Source organism: Pollachius pollachius, assembly GCF_949987615.1.
Source record: "Pollachius pollachius genome assembly, chromosome: 6".
Lineage (NCBI taxonomy): Eukaryota > Metazoa > Chordata > Actinopteri > Gadiformes > Gadidae > Pollachius > Pollachius pollachius.
This window is the reverse complement of record NC_136939.1, coordinates 11,215,717-11,241,304: the sequence shown is the minus strand read 5'-3', so window position 1 is coordinate 11,241,304 and position 25,588 is coordinate 11,215,717. Positions and strand designations below refer to the sequence as shown.

At 39.8% G+C, this 25,588-nt stretch overlaps 1 protein-coding gene across 1 annotated transcript in view; it reads right to left on the bottom strand.

Annotated features, from left to right (window-relative positions):
• The window catches only part of opcml (opioid binding protein/cell adhesion molecule-like), a gene marked incomplete at both ends in the record, with an annotated part of 83,810 nt that extends 62,993 nt beyond the window's left edge, over positions 1-20,817 (bottom strand). The window contains one exon of the mRNA XM_079737854.1: positions 20,660-20,817. Coding sequence (XP_079593980.1) covers positions 20,660-20,817 — 158 coding nt within the window. The remainder of the gene's footprint in view (positions 1-20,659) is intronic.
• Between the last annotated feature and the right edge of the window lie 4,771 nt (positions 20,818-25,588).

Here is a 25,588-nt window from a genome sequence, read left to right as displayed (position 1 = left end):
GCAGGAATAATTAACAGGCTCCTTGATGTAGCTTGGATGAGCTTCTGTCTTTGTCAGCCCTTTATGACCCAGATGGGTTCTGTACCATGTCAGGTCTGTTCTTCTCTGTTCATGTGCAGCTTTACAACAAATTAGGCTTAAGAAGAAAACTAAAAGAGGAAATGTGTCATAGTACTGCTGTTCTTGAAGTAAGCTAACCACAATTACCTCTGCGTTCGAAGCACGCAACCAACAGAAGAAAAGCAAATATCTCAGATTGTGTTACAGTATATCTGACAACTCAGTAATTCCACCCTACACTTCGAGAGTTTAGTTTGATAGTTTGATAATTCCAAAGACAATAAGAAATGGGTTTCCCTTTGGGGGGGGGAAATGATGGTACTTGACAAAAACCGACTTTATAAAGTTAGCTAAATAAGCATCAAAATCATTATAATGGTGCTGACATAATGCATATGGAAATACAGATTGAAATGGCACACACACACACACACACACACACACACACACACACACACACACACACACACACACACACACACACACACACACAAATGTGACATAACTACTAAAATAAATGCCAATTATATTTGTGTGCAGAGAATGTATGACTGCAATGTGTTATGCAACTGGAGGCTTTTAAGACAAACATGTCCAAATAAGATTTTTTCAGTTCAACATAAAGCTTTCCTCACGTGTCCAGCCAGGTATGGGTGTGTAACTAACTGAAAATGTCACATGTAACAGTAATGATTGCCTTTCATGACTAGAAATGGGTTTCTAGAAACTGTTTTGATAAAATCATTTTTTGGAGCTCCCTGTAGTCAAAATAAGAAATAACAGTTCATTACCTTTCTTGCTCTAACTGTGTGCTATTCGATTGACGTGGCTTTTCCCATTCTCTCAGTCCCCAATGTAAAGCTCTGAAGAGCAATGATCATCATTAAATGTCTAGAATGTTCTAAGGGCCAATGGGTTTTCTTATCTGGGCAGTGAACACACAGTTTAGACCTTGAAGCTTGAGGCCGGCTACATGAGGCGACGGGGAAAGGCCGAAGGGAGGGCGATTCGTAATTGGACCGGGTCCCAGAATTCTCGTCAGGTAAAATGTTTTTTTTTCTTCATTGTGCTTTGTTGCAGTTACATGTGGCTTGACACGGCCATATTGAAATGAGTCTTGGTGGATCTTAATCAGGTCTGTATAGCCAGTTGGATCTTATCAAAGGCCCCATACTTCAGGTGATAGGGCGAGCCTTCTGTCTTTAACCTAATCATCTGCCTAAGTCTCAATGCATCAGTTAGCCATCATCTAAACATTAACTATTCATGAACTAGTATTTATTTGTTGATAGTATTTTTATTTGTCATTAGGAGTCTCTTATCTTATATAGATAAAAAAACAAAGTCATTTAAAGAGGGCGGGGGGAGGTGTTAGGCAAGTATGTCAAACTGTCGGCCCTAGAAATTGGGGATCAAACCCAGAATCTTTTGTGTCAGAGTCCATCGCCTAAGCCACTAAACTTCCCTTCTTCTTTGTATGAAATAACGACAGCAAAAATAAGCACCATTATTATTATTGTACGGAACATGATCCATGGAATTTACACTGCAGTAGTAGTGATCATGGCGGTGGATCATATTCCAGGTTAAAAAATTCCCCTCAATCAAAGCCTTGAAGTTTACTTATGTTTTTTTTTCCTACACGCACACATTCAAAATTCAGTAGCCGCCCACTCATATGGGAAGACAGTTGCTCTAGTCCCAGGGAGTAGCTATCTTACGGTGTCTTGGAGGAGGGCAGCATGCTGCAAACCAGCATTTCCTGCTGTCACGTTCCCAGTGCACACCCCGGGTTGAAGGGACCGGTACACTGTTGTCTTTGCTTTTTTGTTGTTGGTTGTTCTTCATCTAGAAGGGTTTCTTTGTTTATCATTTTAAGTAGGACCTCAATATGATTTATTTGTAATCCGACTTTCAGTTTATTACCCACATTACTTTTGTTGTTCTGTATCCTGCTGTCATAGCCACATAATGAAAACCATTACTAGTATGTAGTAAAAACCTTGCTTTTGGCCATTGATGTACATTGTGTTAGAATTGAAGAAGAAGTCTATAAACTATCAGGGATACAATGAAAAATTATGATACCAATTACTCTCAAAACCATTTTGCTTTTTGGGTCGGGTTCGCTTTGCATCATTTTACACAACCGTTATGGTTCATAAAGTATAGGCTCACCGTATAGGCTCACCGTATAGGCTCACTTCGAGATTCAAACCTATTATTCTCGGATCTTCTTCTAAGTATGTGTTATTTTCCAGCTGTATATTTCTGTCGGACTAAAAGAGTAAGTGCCCTGGTTCTTTTATGGTGTTGTCGTGGCCCTACAGCTCAGCGCCAGAGTCTCTTTCAGCCGTGATGTTCCCGCCTTAATTACTCCTTGAAGTTATATTAAGTACTTTAGTCTCCAACAGCAGGATTGCATTACTCGCAGGAGGGGAACAGGCATTGTTCAAACTGTGCCGATGTGTGTTTATGCATAATTTGGATGTCTTTAACCCCCTCGCGATTGGGTCCAGGACTGCCAGCCGCCTGGGTCAAAAGAAACTATATATTAAACCTATTATTTTGAGGTGTAAAATGCAGAATAAAAGTATCCATGCGTATGGCCAGCGTAAACATTTAGTTAATCAAAACATTTTATTATGTAATATCTGACATATTTCTGTAATGTAATGCAAATGCCCACATTATATTTTATTGAAATGGCACCCTTACTGGACTACAAACTGTGTAACGTATCAGTACTCACTGCTCCTTTGAGTATACAAAACAGGATTTAAAGTCTGGGAAAGCTTCATTAGGTTTTCTAGCTCAAAAATCGCTTCAAAGTAACAGCCAAATCATCTCATTAGTACTGTACTTAATCTACCCAGAAAACAGCACCGCCTGTGATTCATTGTTGTCCGAAGAACAGACTAAATCAATTCCCAGAGCCATGCCAAAGGTTGGTGCTTACGGTTCCAAATGGACAAATTGTGTTCATAGGAAAGATAATAGTTTGGCAGATGGTCAGTTTGAAGGGGTTTTAAACCAGAACAGATAATAATACTTCAGCAAGTATGCTTTTCCTCCAGTAAAAATATCTATTTTTGTAAATGCAATTTTTGAGCTTACAATCAATAAAAAATCCATGTTACATTTTTTATACACAGATGTGCATATATATATGTCTTATACAAACTATTCAATGTCTTACAGATGATGAGGAAGAGAGACATATTCTATGACTCAGTATGTGCTTTTTCAGTATTGATTCGGGATTGTTGGTTTAAAGTTAAATATTCACAAAGTGCCACATAGCTGATGGGTCTCAGTGGACACAGGCATCCATTAAACCACTGATGTAAGAAAACACATCCCTCACTTCTCACTTCACACAGACATCACACCATCAAAGCATCACAGCTGCACAGCTGAACGCCCAAAAAAATAAAAAGGTACAGCAAAGTGTTCCACGCTCACAGTCTTGCGTTAGGGGTGTATTTCACATAGCCTTGAGTCTAACAAGCTAAACTCATTCTCCCTCTTAATTAAAAACCAGACAGTAATATGTAATAGAATGACTATCTTGTGTACCCTCCAATCTAGCAGGTGACAAAAATCCAAGACGCTTTCTATAGAAGCCTGTACGCCATTCAAATTCTTCCTATTCCCCGTAATAGCTTATCATTGTGCAATAATGTCAGAGGAAAAAGTGCAGCTGACACACAGAAACATGCCCACCCGTGCAGATGTCTGTTATTTATCATTGTACTGTGCTCCTTTGTAGAGAGGCCATATCGCTCAATTGTTGTGTTATGATTGCTATTCCTTGATGTGAGAGAAAAAAAAATGCTTTAGCTCGACCAGAAACAGGCCCTTTTGGACATTTGCTTGGTAAACAATATCAACCAGTGTTTAAAAGTAATGAGCAGAATACCACACGAGCCATTTCTGCTCGCGCAGATGCCCATTCAGTCCTCTCTTCTGGGCCTACGGGACTGGTTTTATTTCCTTCTTGTGGGCACACTTAAGGATTGGATTATGGGCTGCCCTTGAGTGAGGTCGCTGTCGAATTGTGAGCTACAATCTGTCGAGCATCCCGCCTGAGACTCGTAGCAGCTTGTCTTTATTTTTTTTGTTGCATTGGTAAAACTCAGGCGAAAAACAAGATCTTTGTTTGTTAGCATAGCACATTCGTAACACACTGTTGGTGAAATAAAAACTACTATATGGAGTGCTAGCTAAGTAAACTGTCCCGGCAAGCAAATCCACCAGACAGACGGAAGAAATCAGACTGCAGAGGCTGGAGAAGGCGATGACCCAGAAGACGAAAGGGGCCGCTACTCTTCCCAGTACGGGCCCTCATTTCACCGCTGCCAGTCAGCCTCCTGCCACCTGCCTGAGAACTGATCCTCTGGCCAATCCAACATGCACTCAACCGTACAATATGAGTTAATACCAGGGTTTTTGTGAAGGGGGAGGCCACATCTGTTTTGCAGTTACAGGTAGAAGTGAGACATGGTTCTTGAAGGCTCCTTATGTGGGCCTGAAAATGATGTGCTTGCCGTCATCGGGCCACCACCATGTTTTCTCTTCTATTTATGCTGTCATGTGTCAGAGGTGAGGAACAGGGACCTGGACAGCTTTCTAGGAGCTTTCCCAGCTAAGATTGATGATGGTGGGCTGCCTTGAGTCAGGCCTGAGACCAGCCCTTCTTGTGTCTTTTAGTATAGGCACCAGGCATCAGTTTCCCCACTTTCAATCAAGAATGCAATGGCAGATTAAAGGACAAAGGTGATATCCGTCTGGTCTGTACTAGTTTTGGGCCCCAACTTATTCAATCTGGTATATTTCTAAGCACACCACACAGCAGCAAATCTGTGTTGCCGTCCTGGTTAAATAAATAAAGCAAAGGCTAACTTTTTGCCCTTTAATTACATATCATGGGTAAAGGGCCTAAGAATATCGCTTTCTAAGCAATCTGTGGTAGAAATTATAAGCAACTTCAGTAAGTGGCTTCCAAAGCTTCAAAATGTCAGTACAGGCCTCAACAATTTAAATGGTGAGCCAAGCAAAATAAATGGCTTTTCTGTTGTGAAAAGCCATTCTGCTGGCTGCTTCCCTTGATGAAGGAAATGTTCAGTGTTGTTTCTCTTTCCTTATAATCACCAGGAACATGACTGTTTGACCACTGATAACAGTGATAACCATTTGGAAAGGAAGGCTAACCATTATCAACCAACCAATCAATTGAAAAAACAAGCAATTGACCCAGCAACCAAATCAAACCAATGGATCAATCAGGACCTTTGTTGTTTATTTAAAAGAAACTGAATCAGTTGCATTCCCTGATAACGTAAAGAGACAACAGTCATATAAAGATGTGGACGATATGTATATATATATATATATATATATACATATATATATATATATATACACACACACACACACACACACACACACACATATATATATATATATATATATTTTAGAGTTTTAGTTTCTAACTCAAATGAGCATATGACATAATGTGATAATGATGTGCACTTAAAAATCTGGAAAGGATTCAGGCGGTTGAAATTAGTTTTGTATTTGTACCGGGGAGAAAACTTCCTCTGCTGTAAGGAATATGGGACATCTTAAATGTCCAATCCAATCCTGTAACCCGCTAATGTTTATTTTAGGAAGAAAAATATGGGAGCAGTCTATAAGTTTTTAAGATAAATAGCAAAATAAATTGCTACCTCCTCATTTTATTGCTCTTTGGGTGGTAATAATAACATTTCAGTCTCGATTTCACTTATTGCCATCAATATCCATCCCTAATACTATCATCTTTCATTGACTATTGAAACCACTCTCAATTGATTGTTAAAGTTTTTAAAGTTGCCATAAACGTTAACTTCAGCTTTCACCTAGTGTCCTTGTATGCCCTGCACGTGGGCAAGTCCATCATTTTCAAACTCTTGGGTCTACCTCCTGGTTAACTTACTCCAGATAGTGGAAACAATGATTATTAAAATAGTCTGGTGGAGCCAAAGTTGACAAGACAAAATCAAACAAATCTGCTAAAATACTTGTGATTGCCTGATTAAAAATATGGATAAAAGCAGTGGTTTAAAACTGGAAACTAGCAGATGGAGGAGAAATTATACCTGAGAGGAACTCAACGACACATTACACAAATTCACACACATGCATGCACCCAAACACATGCATGTATTTGTGCACACGCCCAAACGCACACACACTGTGCATTGAGCAATAGTTTTGAATAAAGGAAAAGACAACTGATGGGAGTTATGTGATTTTCAGTCACGTTAAAACAGTTATTGTCTTCAGAGGGATCACTTTTGCACGATCGCTTGATGTTCTTGGGTTATGTTGGGAATTACGATGACATTCATCTGATCATTTATTATTTGCACACTTTGCATCTCATTGTTGGGCAGATTATCGCTCAAAACCTCAGTGGATACTCCTTAGGGATGAAAACGTTTCCTGCTTGCTATCTCCGTTAGGCTCCATGATGAACCATCTCATTCTCCCGCAAAATCATTTATGTTGATTAACAAAAACACAACATCCAGAATGATAATGACGCCTCAGATCACATTTGGTCGTCGTTGGCAGACAAGACGGCAGACAAAATGGTGGGCCTCTCTCTCCCCAACCAGACCCATGACTGCATACATCTCACTGTAATTCCGGCGATGGAGTATCTATTTGTTAAGTTCTGATTTATTTTTTACCCTCATTGAGTTTTATTTTCAACGTGTCCATTACACGCAGTTCATTAGCGTAGCCCGCAGGCTTGCTTACGGGGTTGTGGGGAGTGATTATAGATAAAGTGCTGAGTGAACGAGGTGAATCATGCATGCAGGTTTAAAAAGCTAAAAGACACAGATACACAAAGCTTGGCTGTTTTTTCTATGCATACAGTATTCATATCTAGTGAATACACCTATACTTCAGCAATGAACATCCAATGAACGTCACCTTTACACACAATGTTCCAATGTGGGTTAGAAAAACATGATCATTATAAAGCAGGATCTCAACCGATAACATTCCTGTTATTTTTGGAGGTTCAAGCTAAATAAAAAAATAATTTACTCTTGTTCCCTTACGCGTTCCATAAATAGATTTAGGTTGCTAACTTTGAACAGATTAAAAAGCCATATTGACGAGGAAACAATAGCCAGCACTCAGAACCAATTTTCTGTATACTCTTAAACTAAGATGTTATTGTAAACACTAAAATACAAGCTTACATTGGGTTTCACAGCTGTTTGGCAGTTTTTATTATATTCAAGCAAAATGTATCTTCTATGCTATTTGCTGATATTGAGGTGGCAACTTGCCAACGTTTGAATAATGATGAAGGATAAGCCAAAAATGCAAAGGAGTCTTAAGCAATGACTTAAGAGACATTTTTATCTCAAGTGGTCTACCTGAGAGAAGGTGGGAATGTGATGCAGGAGTGCACTGCAACGCCCCGACTTTGTTTCAAGGAGTCCCCTTGGTAATTGAAAAGACAAAAAACTTCAATGTGTTGAGTCATCTTTTATTTATAGAATAAAAGCCCCCCCCCCCCCCCCGCTTTTCTAATTGAAAGGCAGCTCTTTTACTAACTGCTAGACACCAAGCAAGGTGCCAGCCGCTAAGACTTGCGGCCAAGATTGTATCTTTATGTCCTTCTACACCCATTACCTTTTATGTAGGCAGATGCTGCGGGAACAGAGCACGACGTAGCGTAACTTAGCCATACTTGCTGTCACTCTCGCTGCCAGAACTTCCATAACAAAATTGGCGGCTACGGTCACTCCAGGGCTTGGCTAATGAGGAGTTTTCCAGCTGGAACAAGGCCATCTTCCAGTGACCGTCCTCCCGGTTTATTCTGAAGGCCATTAATCCATCAATAAATACAGGCAGCTCAAACTGACCGAGTGACCACTGTATGCCACAAGACGGCATGCTGATCCTCAGAGAAATAAAATAAAACCTTGCAGCGACTTTCAGTCCATCATTGATAACACATTGCATAACCGCGAAGTCCACAGGCTGTGAACAGTTAAGATGCTGAAAAGGACATCGGCAAATACATGGCAGTTACAAATGAACTATCGTTTCCAGCACTTCCTCTCTCGGCCTCTATTGCCTGTTACGTATAAGGATTGTCCATTTATCTACCAAAATCACATTAACTATCGCAAATAGGTCAGAACGATTTGTTTATTCCTTTACTGAAGTCAAGAACATATTTCCATCTATGATCCTTTACCTTTCGAATGGTAAACATTTCTTCAATGCACTTTCATAAAAAAAAAAGCTTTTTCTTAGTGAAAAGGTTCAGGGCTTTAATGACTATAAAGAACACTGATGTCGTGTCCTCTATATTTTATCTTAATGGTCCTTTCACTAAAAGGTATCTTCAATTAAAATTCCAACTCTGAGAGAAAAGCTGCATAGCTCGACCTAACCCTCCAACCATGGCCTTGATTCTGTTCTGCTATGTCCCGGATCGTTATGCTCCTGCTTTAATGTTCAGATGTACTATGAACTAAAGGAAAAGGAAAAGTTTTTTCGGATTTATCATTCCATTTATTATTGAAATCTTGTATTAAATGTTGATGGAGACGGAAAAATACTGTACGGTAGGATAATAGTTGAAAATAATGTACTAATGAGATATCCTATAAGCACATATCTCGTACTAATGGGATGCATATAAGGATAGGTCACATAGGATACATATGTTGGCTGTGAGGTCTAACATCCTTTTTGTTTTCACAAAATTAATTCCATTCCATGTCAACAGTGTTGTAATGTCTGGAGCCCTTCTAATTTGCATGGTGGGAAATCCATGTCCAATTTAAAAAACAAACAAACATTCTGCATATTACAATGTGTTATTTCATGTAAGGTTTTCTTTGTGGATCCTAATGGCCCTTGCTATTTTAGAGGTCTGCTAGGATTTTTCGATGATCCTTTATGGTGAGATGGTGCAGATTACTAGACATAAGCACATAAGAAGCATGCCATGTCCAAGCCATGATGATGGATATTAGCTTAATCTCTAATTTCACATATCCGTGCTGTAGTTACAGAAACCATAATCCCATTTTCTTTGGTATTCAACTTTGACAAGGTTTCAGGTCATCTAAGGTCTAGAAACCTGTTGGAAAGGTGATTATGAATTGACTTTGTTTGAAAATTGTCTGCTCAGCTTTTGGTTTTGTATTTGTGATACTCATTTGCAATTGTTTTCATCCACAAACATTAAACAACTCAACAACATTTGTATTTGTTAACTCTATAGCTGTTATTTGCTTGAATGAGGGCAGATGGTAACGTTACATTGTCATTGTATTAAAGATAGATTACTGTCTTGACATGATATTTGGCCAAACATTTGCTGAGCAGATTTCCGAATTTGAATCAGATTTACAGTATCCCTCTGAGTTAATAATATAAAAAAAGGACAAATTTGCCATTCTGTGTTCAACCATGAGTGATACAATGCTCAATAATTTTTTTACCAAATTCAATAGCTGATTTTATTTGCAAACCATCTCATCTCTTGCAAACGTTACACATTGACATTAAGCCAACATGGCAAAACAGTTTAACAGATTTAAGAAAATGTACACTATTGTTAATTTCTACTCTATTTTCGGAATGCAATTTTAGGCTTGATTTTCAATTCAAGGAAAATATGTTGCTATCCATGGATGAACAGAAAATATTCCCTGGCAAATTCTGCAGACAGATGCACTAAACTGACTTGAACAGCATGAACTCTCAGACCCAGTGGCATACGTGGAATTGCATGGGGTACATACAGGATCACAGAAACCCAATTGATTAAAAGGCTATGAACCATCTGCCACATCTTGAAGGCTGCACAAAAAAATTGATGATGTTTATCATGTTTCTATGAAACTCCAATGGTGGTTTAAGAGCCAACACATAACTGGCATCTCGATCGATCGCTACAAGCCAAAACTGATAAAAGCATGACTGTGTGTGTGTGCGCATGTGTATAAGTGTCTGTCTACGTGAATCTGTCCATGTGTCTGTGTGTGTGCATGTGTTTATCTAGTGAGCAGGAATGTTGCATCTGCTAGCAGGCCCCCTGTTTCCAAGCATTGAAATGGTTATGGAGCATCCTCATCTTATATTTAAATAACCAATATAGGATCGCCTCTATGCAGCCGATATCAGTGATGCTCGGACCGGTTTTGTTTACAGACGAGCTAAGTGAAAGCAGTCGATACCGACTACAGCCTGAGCAATACTGCGTCTATGCCATTTAAATGGACATCATAGATAGAAGGCCCGCGATGTCTTTGAGATATGGATCTCACCGACTCCTTTCTGTTCATTACTTTGGACTCTGCTTGGCAGAGATAAGAAAGCGCTTGTTGTCTCTGCAAGGTATCTTATATTAGCTATAAATCATACTCTGATCCATGACTTTCTAGCATACTTCCTCCAACCATTATTTAAGCACATATACTACCTATATATATATATATATATATACACACACACACACACACTAAATATATTGCATGTTTTTCAATGACAATCAAAAAGAAATCAGAGGAGAATAAGAAAAAAGGGAATTATACAATTCTACATAAAATAATATCAACTAGTAATTTGGATGACTATGAACCAAAATGAAATATTCAATATTAGTTCAACTTCATCCGAGGATTTGACCCTCGGCAGAGAAATTAGGAAGGGGAAAAGGGAATACATTGTATCAAGTGGCAAGGCTGTGCTTGTACCTCTAGAGGGGCAAACAAACGGAGCAACTAATATATATATTTTTTTTTCTTCAGGGCTGTGTGAGTATGTGCAATTATAATAACCTCTGTATTTCTTATCTCATTCACAGAGAGCATGCAATTTTCTTCCCAACACATTGGTATTAAACTATTAACAAATAAAAGATTTAGTGAATTAAATTAAAAACAAATCCTAAAAATTTAAGCTTACACCTAAAGAATGCCAATTTTTTTAATGCATTACCCGAGATTATATAAAAGTTCATGTTTAATATATAAGGTTGTGTAAAACCTCACAGAACTGACTGACATGTGTGTCTTTTGTCTAAGGATAAAGGATGAAGCTATATTTTTTTCATACATTATAAGGGTGGGACATTGTCATCAATTCAAATGACGACTGAGAAGGAACCCATGGACACACAAATGACACTTCTACTTGTTAATTAAATAAAGTGCACAAAGTCTGTGTGTCTTAAATCTCAATATTCTTTATGAACATGTGAATACTGCGTCATTCCTTTCCTCTTCAATCGATTTTGACAGGGTAGACATATAGCCCATGCCAGCTATGTCTTATAGACAATATAAACACGAGTATGCACACAGAAGAATACATAAAAGTCACGCAAACAGAAAGCAATATATGACAATGCTGTCTTGAAGTTTAGACACTGTGCTACAACATAACAACTCAAGCTTTGAAAACCTAATGATGCAGAGTGTAGCCATTTTTTAAGTCGAGAACAGCGGAGGCACTGATCCAGATTGGCATGGCTCATTTAATGCAAGGCATCAGGCTGGCTTTAAAGCTGGAATATTTTCTCTAAAATAAGCCTTAGAGCACCCAAATCAACATCCATGAAGGTGACCATGTCCTTGTATCTGAGCTAATTTTACCAGATCACAATTTTGCTGTTCTATTTAATTTTGTCCAGTAAAATGTGCCACCTGTGAGGTGGACAAATTAGTTCACGGCCGTTTAATTAGACAGACAATATTGTTGACATTGAGTGCCCTCAGAACTTGGTGTATACCACTTCTTCAGTAACAATAAGTTGAATTCAATAAATACATGCATCTACATATTTTGAAAGCATTTCATACATCACTGAATAAGCATGCTATATATAGCATTCTTCAAGCGCACAACACAATTAAACTCTAGCTATGAATACAAGATGGTGTTGATTCATTGTGTTTAGGCCCTGAGCTGCATTATTTCACTCTTTTGTGTTTGACAATGTTCAGCTGGTCTGGAATTTGTCAAAATAAGCGTCCAGAAAGGAAAAGCCTGTAGCATCAGATTCCAATGGAAATCCATCCCAGTTGGGCTGACTCTGGCAACGATTTCAGCTGACAACAGCAAGCAGAAGATGACAACTAAAAGCTGTAAGCCTTGCTAGGCTTACAAAATGGGCTAAGTGATAGCATCTATTAACATGGTTCCTATTTTCCTTTTTGGTTTTCAAGCACAGACGCGGTATACTTGTGGAATAGCGTAACATCACTAAATCATAATGTATCGCTATGATACAAAGGAATACGAGTACATTTTTGTATGAGAAGTGAATCATGGAATTCCCACCTAAATTAATTCCCCAAGAGGCCCCATGAAAAGTCCCAATGGTTTACAGAGTGGCCAACGTGTTAGAGGCCTTGGACATCTGTCCTCTTGCATGACATGTATCAGTGTTGAAAACATATAACCCATTTGTCTGCTACAGTAATGTAATGGGTTTTGAACTGAGCTGACGGATCTGAAGGGCAGGCACTTCACAACACTTCTCTTTCATCAGGACGACTGATGTATAATTAATAATTAATCACAGTTCACCGTTGCATCATACAAGGAAGTGTGATGTCTTGAAAAAGAGCGGTTTTGTTTTGGATTGTTGCACTTCTTGATGCCTGGCTTGTTACGCACATTGGACTGTAAACACTAGCCAACAGCAGTGTAATTAAACATGCGTGGCCATGATGTCTCTGACCCTCTCTGAAGTCAGAGTCCTGTCGCCCCTCCAGCGCAATATATCAAAAGCCAAGGATTAGTCACCATCCGGCATCTCATGGTTGAAACAGCTCTAGCTCTGGACCTCCATTTCATCATTCACGAGACCATGCAGGTTTATTATTTTTGCAAAGTTTCAAAGATTGGAATTTAACTGGTGTGATAATGGCACCCGTCTTCTGTTTAATTTTTTACAGATTACCCCCATTCAGAGTCAAGTTAGTGAGTCATTCATCAATATTATCACCTTCCGTGCCATAAAATAAGGGAATGTGTTCCTTCCTTCCTCCGAGATAATAAGGATGGAGGAGAGATACTGAAGTGCAATTTCAGCCTCTGTTGTTGCTTGAGCCTGGATTCCCATTAACAACACGGTTGATCTTCTATCATTCATTTTATTTTTGATTAAAGCCCAAAAAGCCTGTTTAGACATATGTTGCATAACAGAGATGTTCCTTTGCCTTCCTATCTTTGCATGCGAATGCAGATAAAAGAGTGCTTTGCCATGCCATGCAGGTGACATGCCATGCCATGTCTTGGGCTGATGGCTATCATTTGAGATTATTTGCAGCTCTGAAAGAATATATGTTTCAAGCCACGTATTAACATGTGAAACGTGCAAAGAAACAGCTGAAAAAAACTTTTTTATTTCTATTTTTTTATGAACCGTATAAAAACGAAATATCCCAAATTTAAGGACGCCCATGCTGTATTAAATCAATATATTACAACTTTTGCTTGTATCCACCTTGGGTCCTTCTTGGCATTAGACTAACTAATGGTGAGGCCTGGCAGGTGGTGCAACAATGCTGCACAAACGTTATTATGCCAGAAATAATAATGAAGGAAACGAGGAAAACAAAGACTTCGATTTTCCAATGTTGTTCTTACCTCCCAAATCAAATAGCTGGGGAACATTTCAGATTACTTCTGAAGCCTTATTACAAGGGCAATTGCTCTCTCCGCTAGCTTGAGTAATCTTTTTCGTGCCAAACCCATTGTCCCAGCCCTGCCATTTTGCAATCAAGTGCAATTTTGACATGTGTGATTAATAGGCTAGATCACACATGCAAAATCTCATGCTAAACCCTCACACTGTGTGTGCAAACAAACCAAAGGCACGTGCACACATGCACTTTCTCCATCTCTCTCTCTCACTGCCCCTTCTCGCACACTCTATTTGACTCACTCTCACTCTATTTCTCTCATGCACATGCACACATACGGACATACACATATAAATGCACACACAGGCAGGCACACCAACACACACACAAAAACACAAAGTTACTCATAAATGAAATACGAGATGTAGACCCAAACTATTTGAGATGAGCATTTCCAACAGCAACAGAAACAACATGACCTTTTCAGATTACCATCACTGTAATCCTAATTGTATGTTGAAATGGAAAAGGACTGAAAGTGTGAAATCTCTCCAATGCTCAGACATGTGACTGCTCCCTACCTTCCTTTCACCAGGTTGCATGTTCGGTGACCGTGAAGGGTGGCTTCCCCCACCCTGTGGAACTCCCTGCTGATTATTGTTTTTAACACTGGGTCAATTAGCTAGAATGATTTTCTATTGTAAAATGCATAGAAATGCTATTTACCCTGATTTGATTATTATTGTTGTTATTTTTGTGTACGATTATAACAATATGAATTATTATTATCACTAGAAGTAATATACCTAGTAGTAGTAGAAGCAGTAGTAGTTGGTAGTAGATGTTGTAATAGTATGATGGAAAGTCTTCCATTACTAGCTGTGTGTCAACAACAACTCTCTACGAATGCATAGTGCAATCTGCTGCAAGCATTTGTCCACAGCATTGTGATCAAGGGCATGTTTAGAGAGAATTACGTCGCATGGTCCAGTTGAGGTTGTTCATCTCTGGAAGGTCACTACTTTGGCAACAGTGAATCATTGCAGAAGCCACACACATAATTTCCCAGCCTCGCTCAGACGATGCCTTTTTCCAATATCTAGTAGTCCACACCTGACAACTGCAATTTAAACAGAATACTTCCAGCAAATTGCACTTCCCAATTGCACAAGTCAACCGTCTTCATCTGTCACCTGCCACATCTGTTTACATGTCTTCCCCCCCTTCCAAATACCAAATAAATTAAAGATTGGGTTCTGTTGAACTGAGACATTGATAGAGGCCAACCCTGTATCTCTGCGGCTGTAGTGTCTAAGAAAAAGTGATATACACGTGCATGTCTATTTACCATTTGATGAGTCAAAACTAATTTGATACCCAACTGGTTGTTATTGTCAGAGAATGTGTTCATCGTCTGGCCAATTCCACCCAATTTGCATGCAAGGGTGTCACATTTTAGTTCTTCCTATACTGCAACCTGCGCCAGTGCAGCTCACTGTTGCTATGGATCTCCATTTGCAGTCTGTCTTTCCATTAGCTTTAAAGCTCCCGCTGTCTTCACCGCATTGATTAAATGTGACTCACTTGCTCTCCAGGTAAGTTGCTTCAAGCAATCCCTGTTCTATTGCACGCAATCTTGCTGCCCTACTACGCATTTTCATATTCATGTTGTGGTGATTATGTTTGTTTTCAGCAGGTCATCATTGTGCTTGTTTCCAGCAACCTCTTCAGAACGATTGTGATAATTCATGGTGTGATATTTTTGTGCTACACAATACATATTCCGATTTGTACTATTTATTTTAGCCAAAAGCACATATTTTGGGTTCATATTTGTAGCAAAACCAAAATAAAATGGAATTACATTGGTTTGAAAAGAGCAAGGCACGCGGAGTGTGAATATATCTGGGCTGTATTTTTTCGCTCGCATCGTATCAGACTCATAACGATCCTGAGCAGGAAGACACTTAATTATGAATTCAAATCTCTCCAGACATTATTTTGTCCTGATGTGGTCGGGTGTCTTCGGCTTTACCATGATATAACTAAAATATAAGTATGTAATTGGTAGATTCAAGAATCAAATTGACCAAGATCCCGTTTTTGTCGACAAACAACTACAGGGTGTATAACCTTTCCCACTAGAAAATTTGCGCCTCTCAACATGGGCCCAAATCAGTCAAAATACAATCAGAAGATGCAGGACGCAGGCTGGAGGCTGGAGGCTTTGTCCTTCCAAAACAAATAATTAAAAGACTTTCTGGAGCCAGAGCAGTGGAAACTGCCCATGAAGCCTGATATTCCTCTGAGGATGTTAGCAGACATTACTGAGACCATGATTTAAAGAAACAAACAAGACGGCCCTACACATGTCCTAGTTACAGAGATGATTGCATCTCAGCCACTGGATATGATGGATGAAGTTAATCTTGAAAAAAAGGTGAACGGCCAAACTCAGCTTTGCGGAGAAAGACAGAATTACAAGCCGCCATTTATTTTCTGTGAGATAGAGCTGAAAACCTTCAGATTAGCCTCCATGATGTGAAAGAACTAGCTTTCACCAGAAGAAGTGCTGTTTGGGTTTATACAGCTATGCTTGGCTCTTGCTGGAGGTAAGATGTCTACAAGCCGGATGGTTACAATATGTATAATTGATCAATGTATTGTAATACTAATATAGGTGGAAGCGGAATTGGAATTAGTAGGCAAGATTAGTAGGCTATTATATTATTTGACAAGAATATCAAAAATTCTAATATTCAAAATAACCTTTAGATTTAGGTCCTGACCATATAGATCCATTGTCCTGTTTGTGTAAATAGGTGTGGTAGCTTGAATGCAGTGACCTTTTCATACAGAATTCAGTCACTAAGCAGAGACTGCTAGGCAGTATAGTAATGGAAATGGATCAACAGCAATTGGACACAATCAATAAAAAACATTTCCTAATGTGTACATAATAACAGTAATGCAAAGCCGACTGCATGACACATTCATCCATACTCATGTCCATGGCTGGGCTTTTACATTGATCACTTCAAGCTGCTAAAATGTGTCAGCCAATTTCATTTAATTGCCATAATAATAGCATTCCGCATATCATAGATGCGTTTGCTGGGACTGAAATGTTCCATGAAGATTTGTAGTCTCATCACCCTGCTAAACTTTAGATACATTTTGGATACTTAAAGTCCAAAAATACATCTTGCAGCACAACTCTTTCTCTTACAGTCACAGCATAGCGGAGTGAAAACAGAGCGCAAGAGCGAACCCCCATTCAATCACAATCTAGTGTATGGAGACAGTTTTAGTAGTGGGTAGCGTCCGAGAGACGGTGAAAAGTTGGGATTCCAAACTTTGTTACGACCTAAGTGGCAGTCAGGTAATGGCAATCAGTCAATATCAATCAATCAATATCGTATGTCAATATGGTGGTTCTATACTTGTCCATCATCATTGATGCAACTCTATAAACCGAGTTTGAAACTATAGCAAATTGCATCTTCTCGGTTGCCTTTTCTTTTGGCCATTGTTGAGGAAAGCAAAACAACGAATGGCTGTTTTCTCTGCCATGTTCCCCTATTAGGGTGGTCTTTTTTTATAAATAAGGGTCCAGGATCTGGCAAGAGGCTAGAGAGAATTAGAAATGATTTGTGTGGTCACAGGAGGCCGGTACTTTGCGTTGACAGATGGTTGGAGACATCTAATTTCAGGATTGAGCTAGATCTGAAGTGGAATGGACACGCAACATAGCCAAAGAGATTTGAAGTGCAGCTTTCTGCTGACAAACACGGTATCAACATATGTGCTAGCACTTAGATGAATAAGCTTCTGTGATGAAACTGCTGTTCCCTTTTTCTATACGAGACTGCAACAAGTCATAAGACTTGAGGAAATGGGAGTAACTCATAATGCCTTTGGTTTCCCCTTAAATGTCACTCCTTTGTTCTCTCTCAATGCTTTCGACCTGAAAGTTCTTGGTTGCAGATGGACTTGTATTTTGAAAGCGGTGTCTCCTGTGGTATATGAAAGAAGTGCTAGCGCAGCATAAATGTGCAAGTCCTCCAAGGGTATTCTGGTCATTTCTGCAAAGGATGCCCTACTTATCTTACAGCAGAGATCGACCTTCTTAGGATGTGGAGGAAGTGCACATGCAAAGCCTGTAGCAGCAAGTACTTTTTGTTTCATTTAATTTTGTTAAACCTAATGTTGCAAACTCTGTTATTGTAGAACACGATGTCTAGGTATATGAAAGTTGTTATGTTGTTTGTGTCTTGCTGTCTTATCTGGCTTTATTTTCTTGGAAATTCAAGAAAATAATTAGAATAAAAGGATATAATTATTTCCATAGTCCATTGTTGCTGAGATATATACGTGTGATTTGACGTAGGTGGAGGGAGACAACAAATTGGAGTAAATAGTTGTGAAGGACTTAAAGAAGAAAAAGTAGGACACTTGCAATCAGCAGAGCATGAATTTGCTGGCCCAGGGTGACAGGAAGGTGTTGCCACTGATGAGTATTAATGATATCAGAAAAGTGCAGGCAAACATGCGCAGGGACGGGTGAGAACGCTGGCGTTGATGAACGCGGCCGGCCTACACTGGTGGAGGGGTTCTAGTTGAACAGCGCCACAGCACACAGGTTTCTGGATATTAAACATTAATGAGCAGACCTGTGATTTATGACAACATGAAGAGGCTGTAACCGAACTGGTGCAAGATGGATGTCCACACAGCGCTCGCGAGGGAGAGTGATGCAACCCTCCTGGGCTGGGGAAGAGGGTGACACCTGAACTTGAAAGGATATCCCAGGGGACTGGCAGATATAGTAAGTCAGATCATTGCATCATCGTTATAAAGATTAATTGGTCATTTGAACTTTTTATTACCCAGGGCATGACAGACTTGAGAGATTCTTTTCAGTTTTAGTGCAATAAACTTGTTCTATTTCACAACCATTCTTTTTTCAGTGAAGTCATACAGAAATGTGTAAATGTATTGATATAGTTTTGCTTGGCTTACCAGCTAGGCTTTTCATGTTAATGAGCCTTGTTCTATGAAATAGCACCCTTTGCACGATAACTGCCTAATGGTCAACACACACAGGATTTAACTATATTTGAAGATGTTTTATATATTGTTTGGATTTTATAATTTTCCTACATAATCCCAATAGAACTAAATAAATCAGAATGTATACAAACTTAATGGTTGCAAGTGGGTACACTGAGACAGCTCTGTAGCAAGCCATATTTTTTGTGGTTAAACTATGTGGTCACGCCTCAGTATGTAGTGATATGCTATATTGAGCGTGTCCTTGTTTCACCTACAACCTGCCACACCACAGTAAGGCAGATACCCTCAACAGGGGTGCCCTGCTGACAACAATCTCTGTGTCTTTTAACACGGTTCACATTAAAGTCATTGACCCAGATGCCAATCAGTGTGACATGGTTAGCACACTATGTGTCTTTGCTGGAGCTTTCCCTCACCTTTCCTTTATTACCTGCTTATATATATATACATTGTGTGTCTGTGTAAAGGCAATACACTATGAAACAAGCCATTTATAAATCAATGCATTTAAATTAATGATTCCTAATCACAATTAATCGCTGGCAAGCATACCACACATAATTCCTGTCAAATGGGGAATACAGCAGCTTGTGAAGCGTTTGCTTTGGACAGGCCTATTACGCAACTGCATTGCAATATACAACCGTGTTAGCAATACTGCCTCAGACCTACAGGGTCCTTGGAACTGGCCTTCAGTGTGTTTGTATGTTCTGTCTGTGCTACCTCCTGGCTTTTTTTTCCAGGTGTCCCAGTTTCACCCCCCAATCCAGGGGACATTTATGTTAGGTTAATCCCCCATTGCCCTGGAGCGGGCACTGGCTGTACACCTGGATCACACCCTAGGGTGCGCCCCACGGCGGCTGACCACTGCGATGGTTAAATGCAGAGGACACAATTCATTGATCTCCCAGGGATCGATAAAGGGTGTGTATTTGTTTTTGTCTTGAACTGTGGGGGATTAGTGTACAAACAACATAAACATTCTTTGGAATGCAGTTTGGTTTACACAAGATGTAAGATATTTTCTTGTTCTCTGCTACTGGATGTTAAACGTGTTTTAATGGGATCAATTGTTGCCAGCCATAAGTCAGATTTCCATTAAATCGTTTTTTTTCTTACACAAACTGCCTTTGAGAATAGTGCAGGAAAATTGGGTTTACATGAAGCATACATTTGTCTAATGATAGAGCTGAAGATGAAAGACACAATGGTCTGAACAACTACAAAGAGAGCACCACTTTTATGTACAATTGTAGACATTTCCGAGAGATATCTCAGCAGTACAAATACAGTAGAAAGTAGTAAACAGATAACAAGAGTGTAATTAGGGGGTCTGATATGATCCAATACCATTATTACACCAATCTCAGTGGTGGTACTGATTTTCTAGCAGTGTTATTGCAACGGCGCGTTTCACATCCTTTAACGCGATTTTAATGTTGGTATCTGGTCTGAACCGGCTATTCAATAACCAACAGCCTTCTAACGCGGTCAAGTTGAAATAAAACATCCACTGACATGGTAGGCTGCATTCAGAAATGTCATAAGGCTCAGGCGCTGAGCATCCCCGGATCAATAACCTTCAAGGACAATATTAAAGATGTACACTCGGGAACAAAATATGCATTCATGTGCAGATCAAACACAAACACTAAAAGTCTCTTTTTCTTCAAAATAAAAAAAAAAGATGAATAGCCTTACAATAAGAGAAAGGCCCGGTGTGATGATTTAGCCTCTATTTCAAAACACACTAACAACACTTGTTAATCGGATGAATATCAACACACCAGAGTCAGCACGACGTGCGGATCAATATGACGCACTGGGAAATGACTTACTTTAGGACGGCGCTGTCCCCTTGTCTCACGGTGATGTTGTCCTTTAATAAAGAGTCCCCGCTTCTTGCCGGAACTCCTGCAGGTATAAGGAACAACAATTTTAGTCCGAGGACAACAAGGCATTTACCGGGCACGGCGAAAAAGCCACCAAATCCCATTTTGACAATGCGCAACTTCCAAGGGAAAACTTGAAGGGTATTCCTCGAGTCGTTCGGCACTAACGGAGAGAGGGAGAGAGAGACCGCAGATTGAGCACCACGAGACGCAGTTTGGTTGCAATGTGTCCCCCCAAAAGAAATAACGAGCGACACTGTCTCCCGTGTAAATGGAGAAAAAGTGACTCTTCGCTTTGAATGTCAGCCGTCGGGTTACTTTTACGCTCGCAGCGAACGTGTGGGTACTATTGCGTTGGCTTGAGGCTGAAGATAAACAGGGGATCTCTTCGGAGGATTGCAGACCGTCCCCCCCCCCTTTTGCTTCCAACTGTAATTGCCGTGAAATGGACGCTCGCGCCGAGATGCATCAGCCAAGTCTCCTCGTTTTCTTTAAGGACGTCGGGTGTGGGACGGGTTCACTCTTGAGACAAGTGCAATCCAACGGGCGGAATCACTCCAGTGTTTCCGTTCATTTAAAATTCAAAAGTGTCCTCTTCGTTCAAAAAAACGACCCAGTTCGATTAATAAACCAGGGGGTGGGATCACTGCACGAGACTGTGATCTTTTTTAGCGCGCGCGGTAATCAGCACTCCGCAGTGCCCTCGCGCGTGTGAACTCACTGTCGTCCGCACGCGTGATACTGCCCGTATGTGTGTATTGGATTTTTTGGTTACACCAAGTGTTACACCACCCCCTCCCTTCTAGTCCTCCCCCTCTCTCTCTCTCCCGCTTTTCACCGAGTTATGTGATTCTTTATTCCCACGCCACGTGAGTCCATCATCTTCATATCACAGCGGACTTATCCCAAAGTGCAGTTAACGAGTTGGAGTAGCGGTGTTATAGTTCTCTTTTCCCCCATAAATAGCTGCTGTGCGAAGTTGGCAGATATTATTCGGTGTTGTCATGTTGTTTACCGTCACTCGTTAACGCCGCTGCCTCTTCTGTCACATCACGTTATATACGTGCGTGATGGGGACGCTATCTAGGGGGAAGAAGTGGCACATCGTTGTGCATTCTCGAGCCACCCCTCGGGACCTTCATGAGGAGACTCAACATGAATTAAGCATACATTGAACATACATTTAAGGAGGGCATCATGGCTGTCAATTGTAAGATGCTTCCACTGGAAAAGAGACTGGTGTCGTCTTCCTTGTTAAACATTCAATTCGTTGTTTACATTTTTTATCAGACATTTTGAAAGAGCATCTGCAATACAACTGTTTACCCGATGAGTTATAACCTCAAATGATTTGCCGTTCAGCAGATGGGATTTAGAGGCTGAGGCAAAACAGCATAATTCTCTGGAATCTAATTTCACAAGATGTATAGGCAAATATTCATGAGGATTGATTAGGCAAATCCCAGGATATGGAGGTCACTGTTTGTTTTGACATAGAAGCAACCTCTTTGTGAATAGACCAAGCCCAATTTCAATTCACTCCAAGGTTGTTATGGTAGGAGTTAGGATGGGCTGGGCAAGGGAAGGTGGGCTAAGATAAGAGTTAATTAAAGTGATATCTGCCCCAGATGCAAACAGCAGTCTTGACAACATGCACATCTTAACGCTTTTTAAATTAAAAAACTCCTGCTGACCTCGGCGGAATCCAAGATGTGTGGTCTTAATTAGACTGAAAGGTGGAGGATGGTGAGGCGCTGAACCATTAATGATCCCACCAACACCACCATCAACCCAACCACCACCACCACAACCTACCACTACCCACTGCTAATGAAAATGTCAACATTTGGGACGGCGGATTCTTCCAGTCTTTCACAGGTGGACATTGTGTCTATGGCGATAACAATGCACGGCACCGATGATGACAAGAGATTAATAACAACCGCCCCTGATTAAAACAAAGGCTTTTTTTCCCCCAGCCGCAATCTATTATACTAGGAATGACATGAGGTCTGAAGACATCCGGCGTTCTCAGTGCTCTATGGAGGCCCAGGTGCGACGTGTGACCTTGCCGGCGCGCTGCTAGGTGCTAAGGCTCCCACACAAATAACCACTTAGGCACTGGAACAGCGTTGTCTGGTGGCTGGCCAGCGTGAATCGCTGATCGCTCGATGCACACGAGATCGGCAGAGTAGGAGAGAAAAAAGTCAAAAGCAAGTTTTAAGGGCGATGTCATGTGCATTTGTCGTTCCTCAAAGGCAAGGTATCGATTGTTCCACTGTCAAATTATGGAGCTAATCGATGTTTAAAATGTTTTGTATTTTGATGGATTTTTATTTTGTAGAGATGCAGATCCTAGAACTTCTCTGTGGATTGCATTTCTCATTTGTTTCAGATTTACAAGCATTGACCCTCACATAATTTCCTTTTAAATTAAATGAATTATTATGGTAATGCCGATCAAGTGGGGTTTTTGGAATAAACCTAGGAACAGACTGTCAAATGCAAGCTGGAAACCCAACCACAAAGAGAGGGAAAAGTACAGATTGAATCAATAGCGTGACGTTTTATTCCATAGACTTGCAGAGGCTGCATCGATATTTAGCTAAGAAGTCCTTATAATTGGTTTCCAGTTCCACTTATAATCAAGAGACAGCAAACCATTCCTAGGTTATCTAATCTGAAACCATTAAATCCTTGGATAATTAGCCCTTAACTACATGGATTGTTTGATTGGCAGGTTCTTGTTGTGTGGAACAATCTGATGGCGAACAAGTGAAATCCCCAGTCAGTTGATCCATGAAATAGGTGTTTCAATTCAAACACTGATTTGACGCGATGGATCTGTGTATTTGGAGCCAGGGTTTGTGCATTTGTTAAGCAGAGCCACACCATGATTCCAACCTTGATCCCAGATAACATATCTGCTTAAGCCAAGACATAACACGCTTGTGTAATCAGATGTGCAAGTGCAGTTACAGCACTTCAGCACAAATCTGTTTGTTTTGTGTTTGCCTCCTTTGCAGTTGCAGAGAGTGGGTTGGTTCTGAGATTTTGCGTATGATTCCTTGACATCTGCTCCCTCTTTATCCCCACAAAGGGTTAATCCTATGTTCAGGAATGTGTTCATTTATGCCACAAATGTATAAGAGTCAAGGGATAATGTACAGTGTGTACATTGTACACCTTTGTAGGGTGAATAAAGACCGCTCTGCTTTGTGTTTGAGACCCGCATCACCATGTCTGGGTTTATTTAGCTATGTCTCACACAACATAAACAGCTTTTTACAAGGCTACTTACCAAAAAACCTATAATTTGACACAAAATATTACAACAAAAACATTTTTTATTGATTTAAATTAGTTTATTGCTTCTGCTAAAATAAATTGTCTGTTGGAGTCTAAAGTCGGAACCAGCGTACTCAGCAACTGTCTTTTCTTCATAGCAGGGGTGCTTTCAGGAATAACAGACAGTAGAATGCCATTAATGACCAATTTGAATTGAGTATTCAGTAGAATATATTCTTGCTGTTTATTTCTTAAAAAAAGACCCTGCACAGCCAATCTGGAATGCAAATACTGTGGTTCAATGGTTCAAGGAAATGTACTTTGCACAAGAGGTTTTCAGCATTTGGTTCAAATAAAAACTTTTTTCCTCTTCTTTGTATTGGAGTAAAAGACAACTAGACATAAAGTGAACCATTTTCTTTCCATCCTTCTATCTTGATAGTGTCCAATCCAGGATTACAGCTCTAAATAGCTTGGGTAATCAAGTCTTCAAGATGGAGTTTGAACAATTGCCAAGAGGACAAGATCTTAATAACCTTTCAGAGAGTTCCAGAGTGGGAGAAAAAGGGATAGAACTAATGAGCAGATAGATTATCTGTCATTATTAAGCTGTGTTTACCAGCTGACTGAAAATGCAACTTTGTTTGTCCATAGTTTATCCACTATGCTTGCCAACGGAATATTTTTTTTTTTGTTGATATTCCTGCTGGAAGAACAAAGCTTGCAGTAAAACAAGAGTCTGCATTCTATTGAACATCTGTAGGAGAGACCCTGCTGTGGTTCTTGGAAAAAGATGGTACAAGTTAATGAAGTCAGCAGTTTTGCTGCTTTATTGTCATATTTATTAATATTAAAAAGCAGATTGATTTGGATTCAGCTGCTGTTATATATATATATATATATATATTGTGACGATAATGACAAATTCAGCAATTTCCTCCCAGCTTTGCATATTTTGCTTAACGCTTTCATTCCGTAGATACCTTCTGCTTATTTCAATGTGATCTGAGTGAGCTATTCCCATTCGGATATTACTGAAATGGAACTAATACCTTAAGGTAGAATGAATAAAACAGTCATATCAAATGTGACGTTGACATATGGATGGCGGTTAAGGGAGTCCGGGAGGTGTATCCAGATGAAAAGGGAATATTTAAAAAAGGGGGTCACGCACAATTTCCAAAACGGTTCTCCCGCTTTTAATTTCAGTAGAGCTATTTTATGGTTCCAGAATAGGAGCATAGAACTTCAACTCCTTTTTATTGCTATAATGGCGGACTTTACCATCAATGCACACTGACTATGCTCGTACTAGAGGACTCTTCAAAGGACATTTTTTTATAGAAAATGACCTGATAAACTGATCAACTTTGATGCTATCATTTTTTTATGTATGCAAATTGTGTTAACACTAAGGTGTCTTTGTTGTAATCAAATGCAATCCAACCTTGCATCACATCAAGTATATATAGTGCCTGGTGAGACTTGATTGTTGATTGCACATATTATTTTGATTACTGCCCTGTGCAATTTATGTGTCCCATTAACTGCTTGGCACTCGAAAGAAATATGTTAATGACCACCATA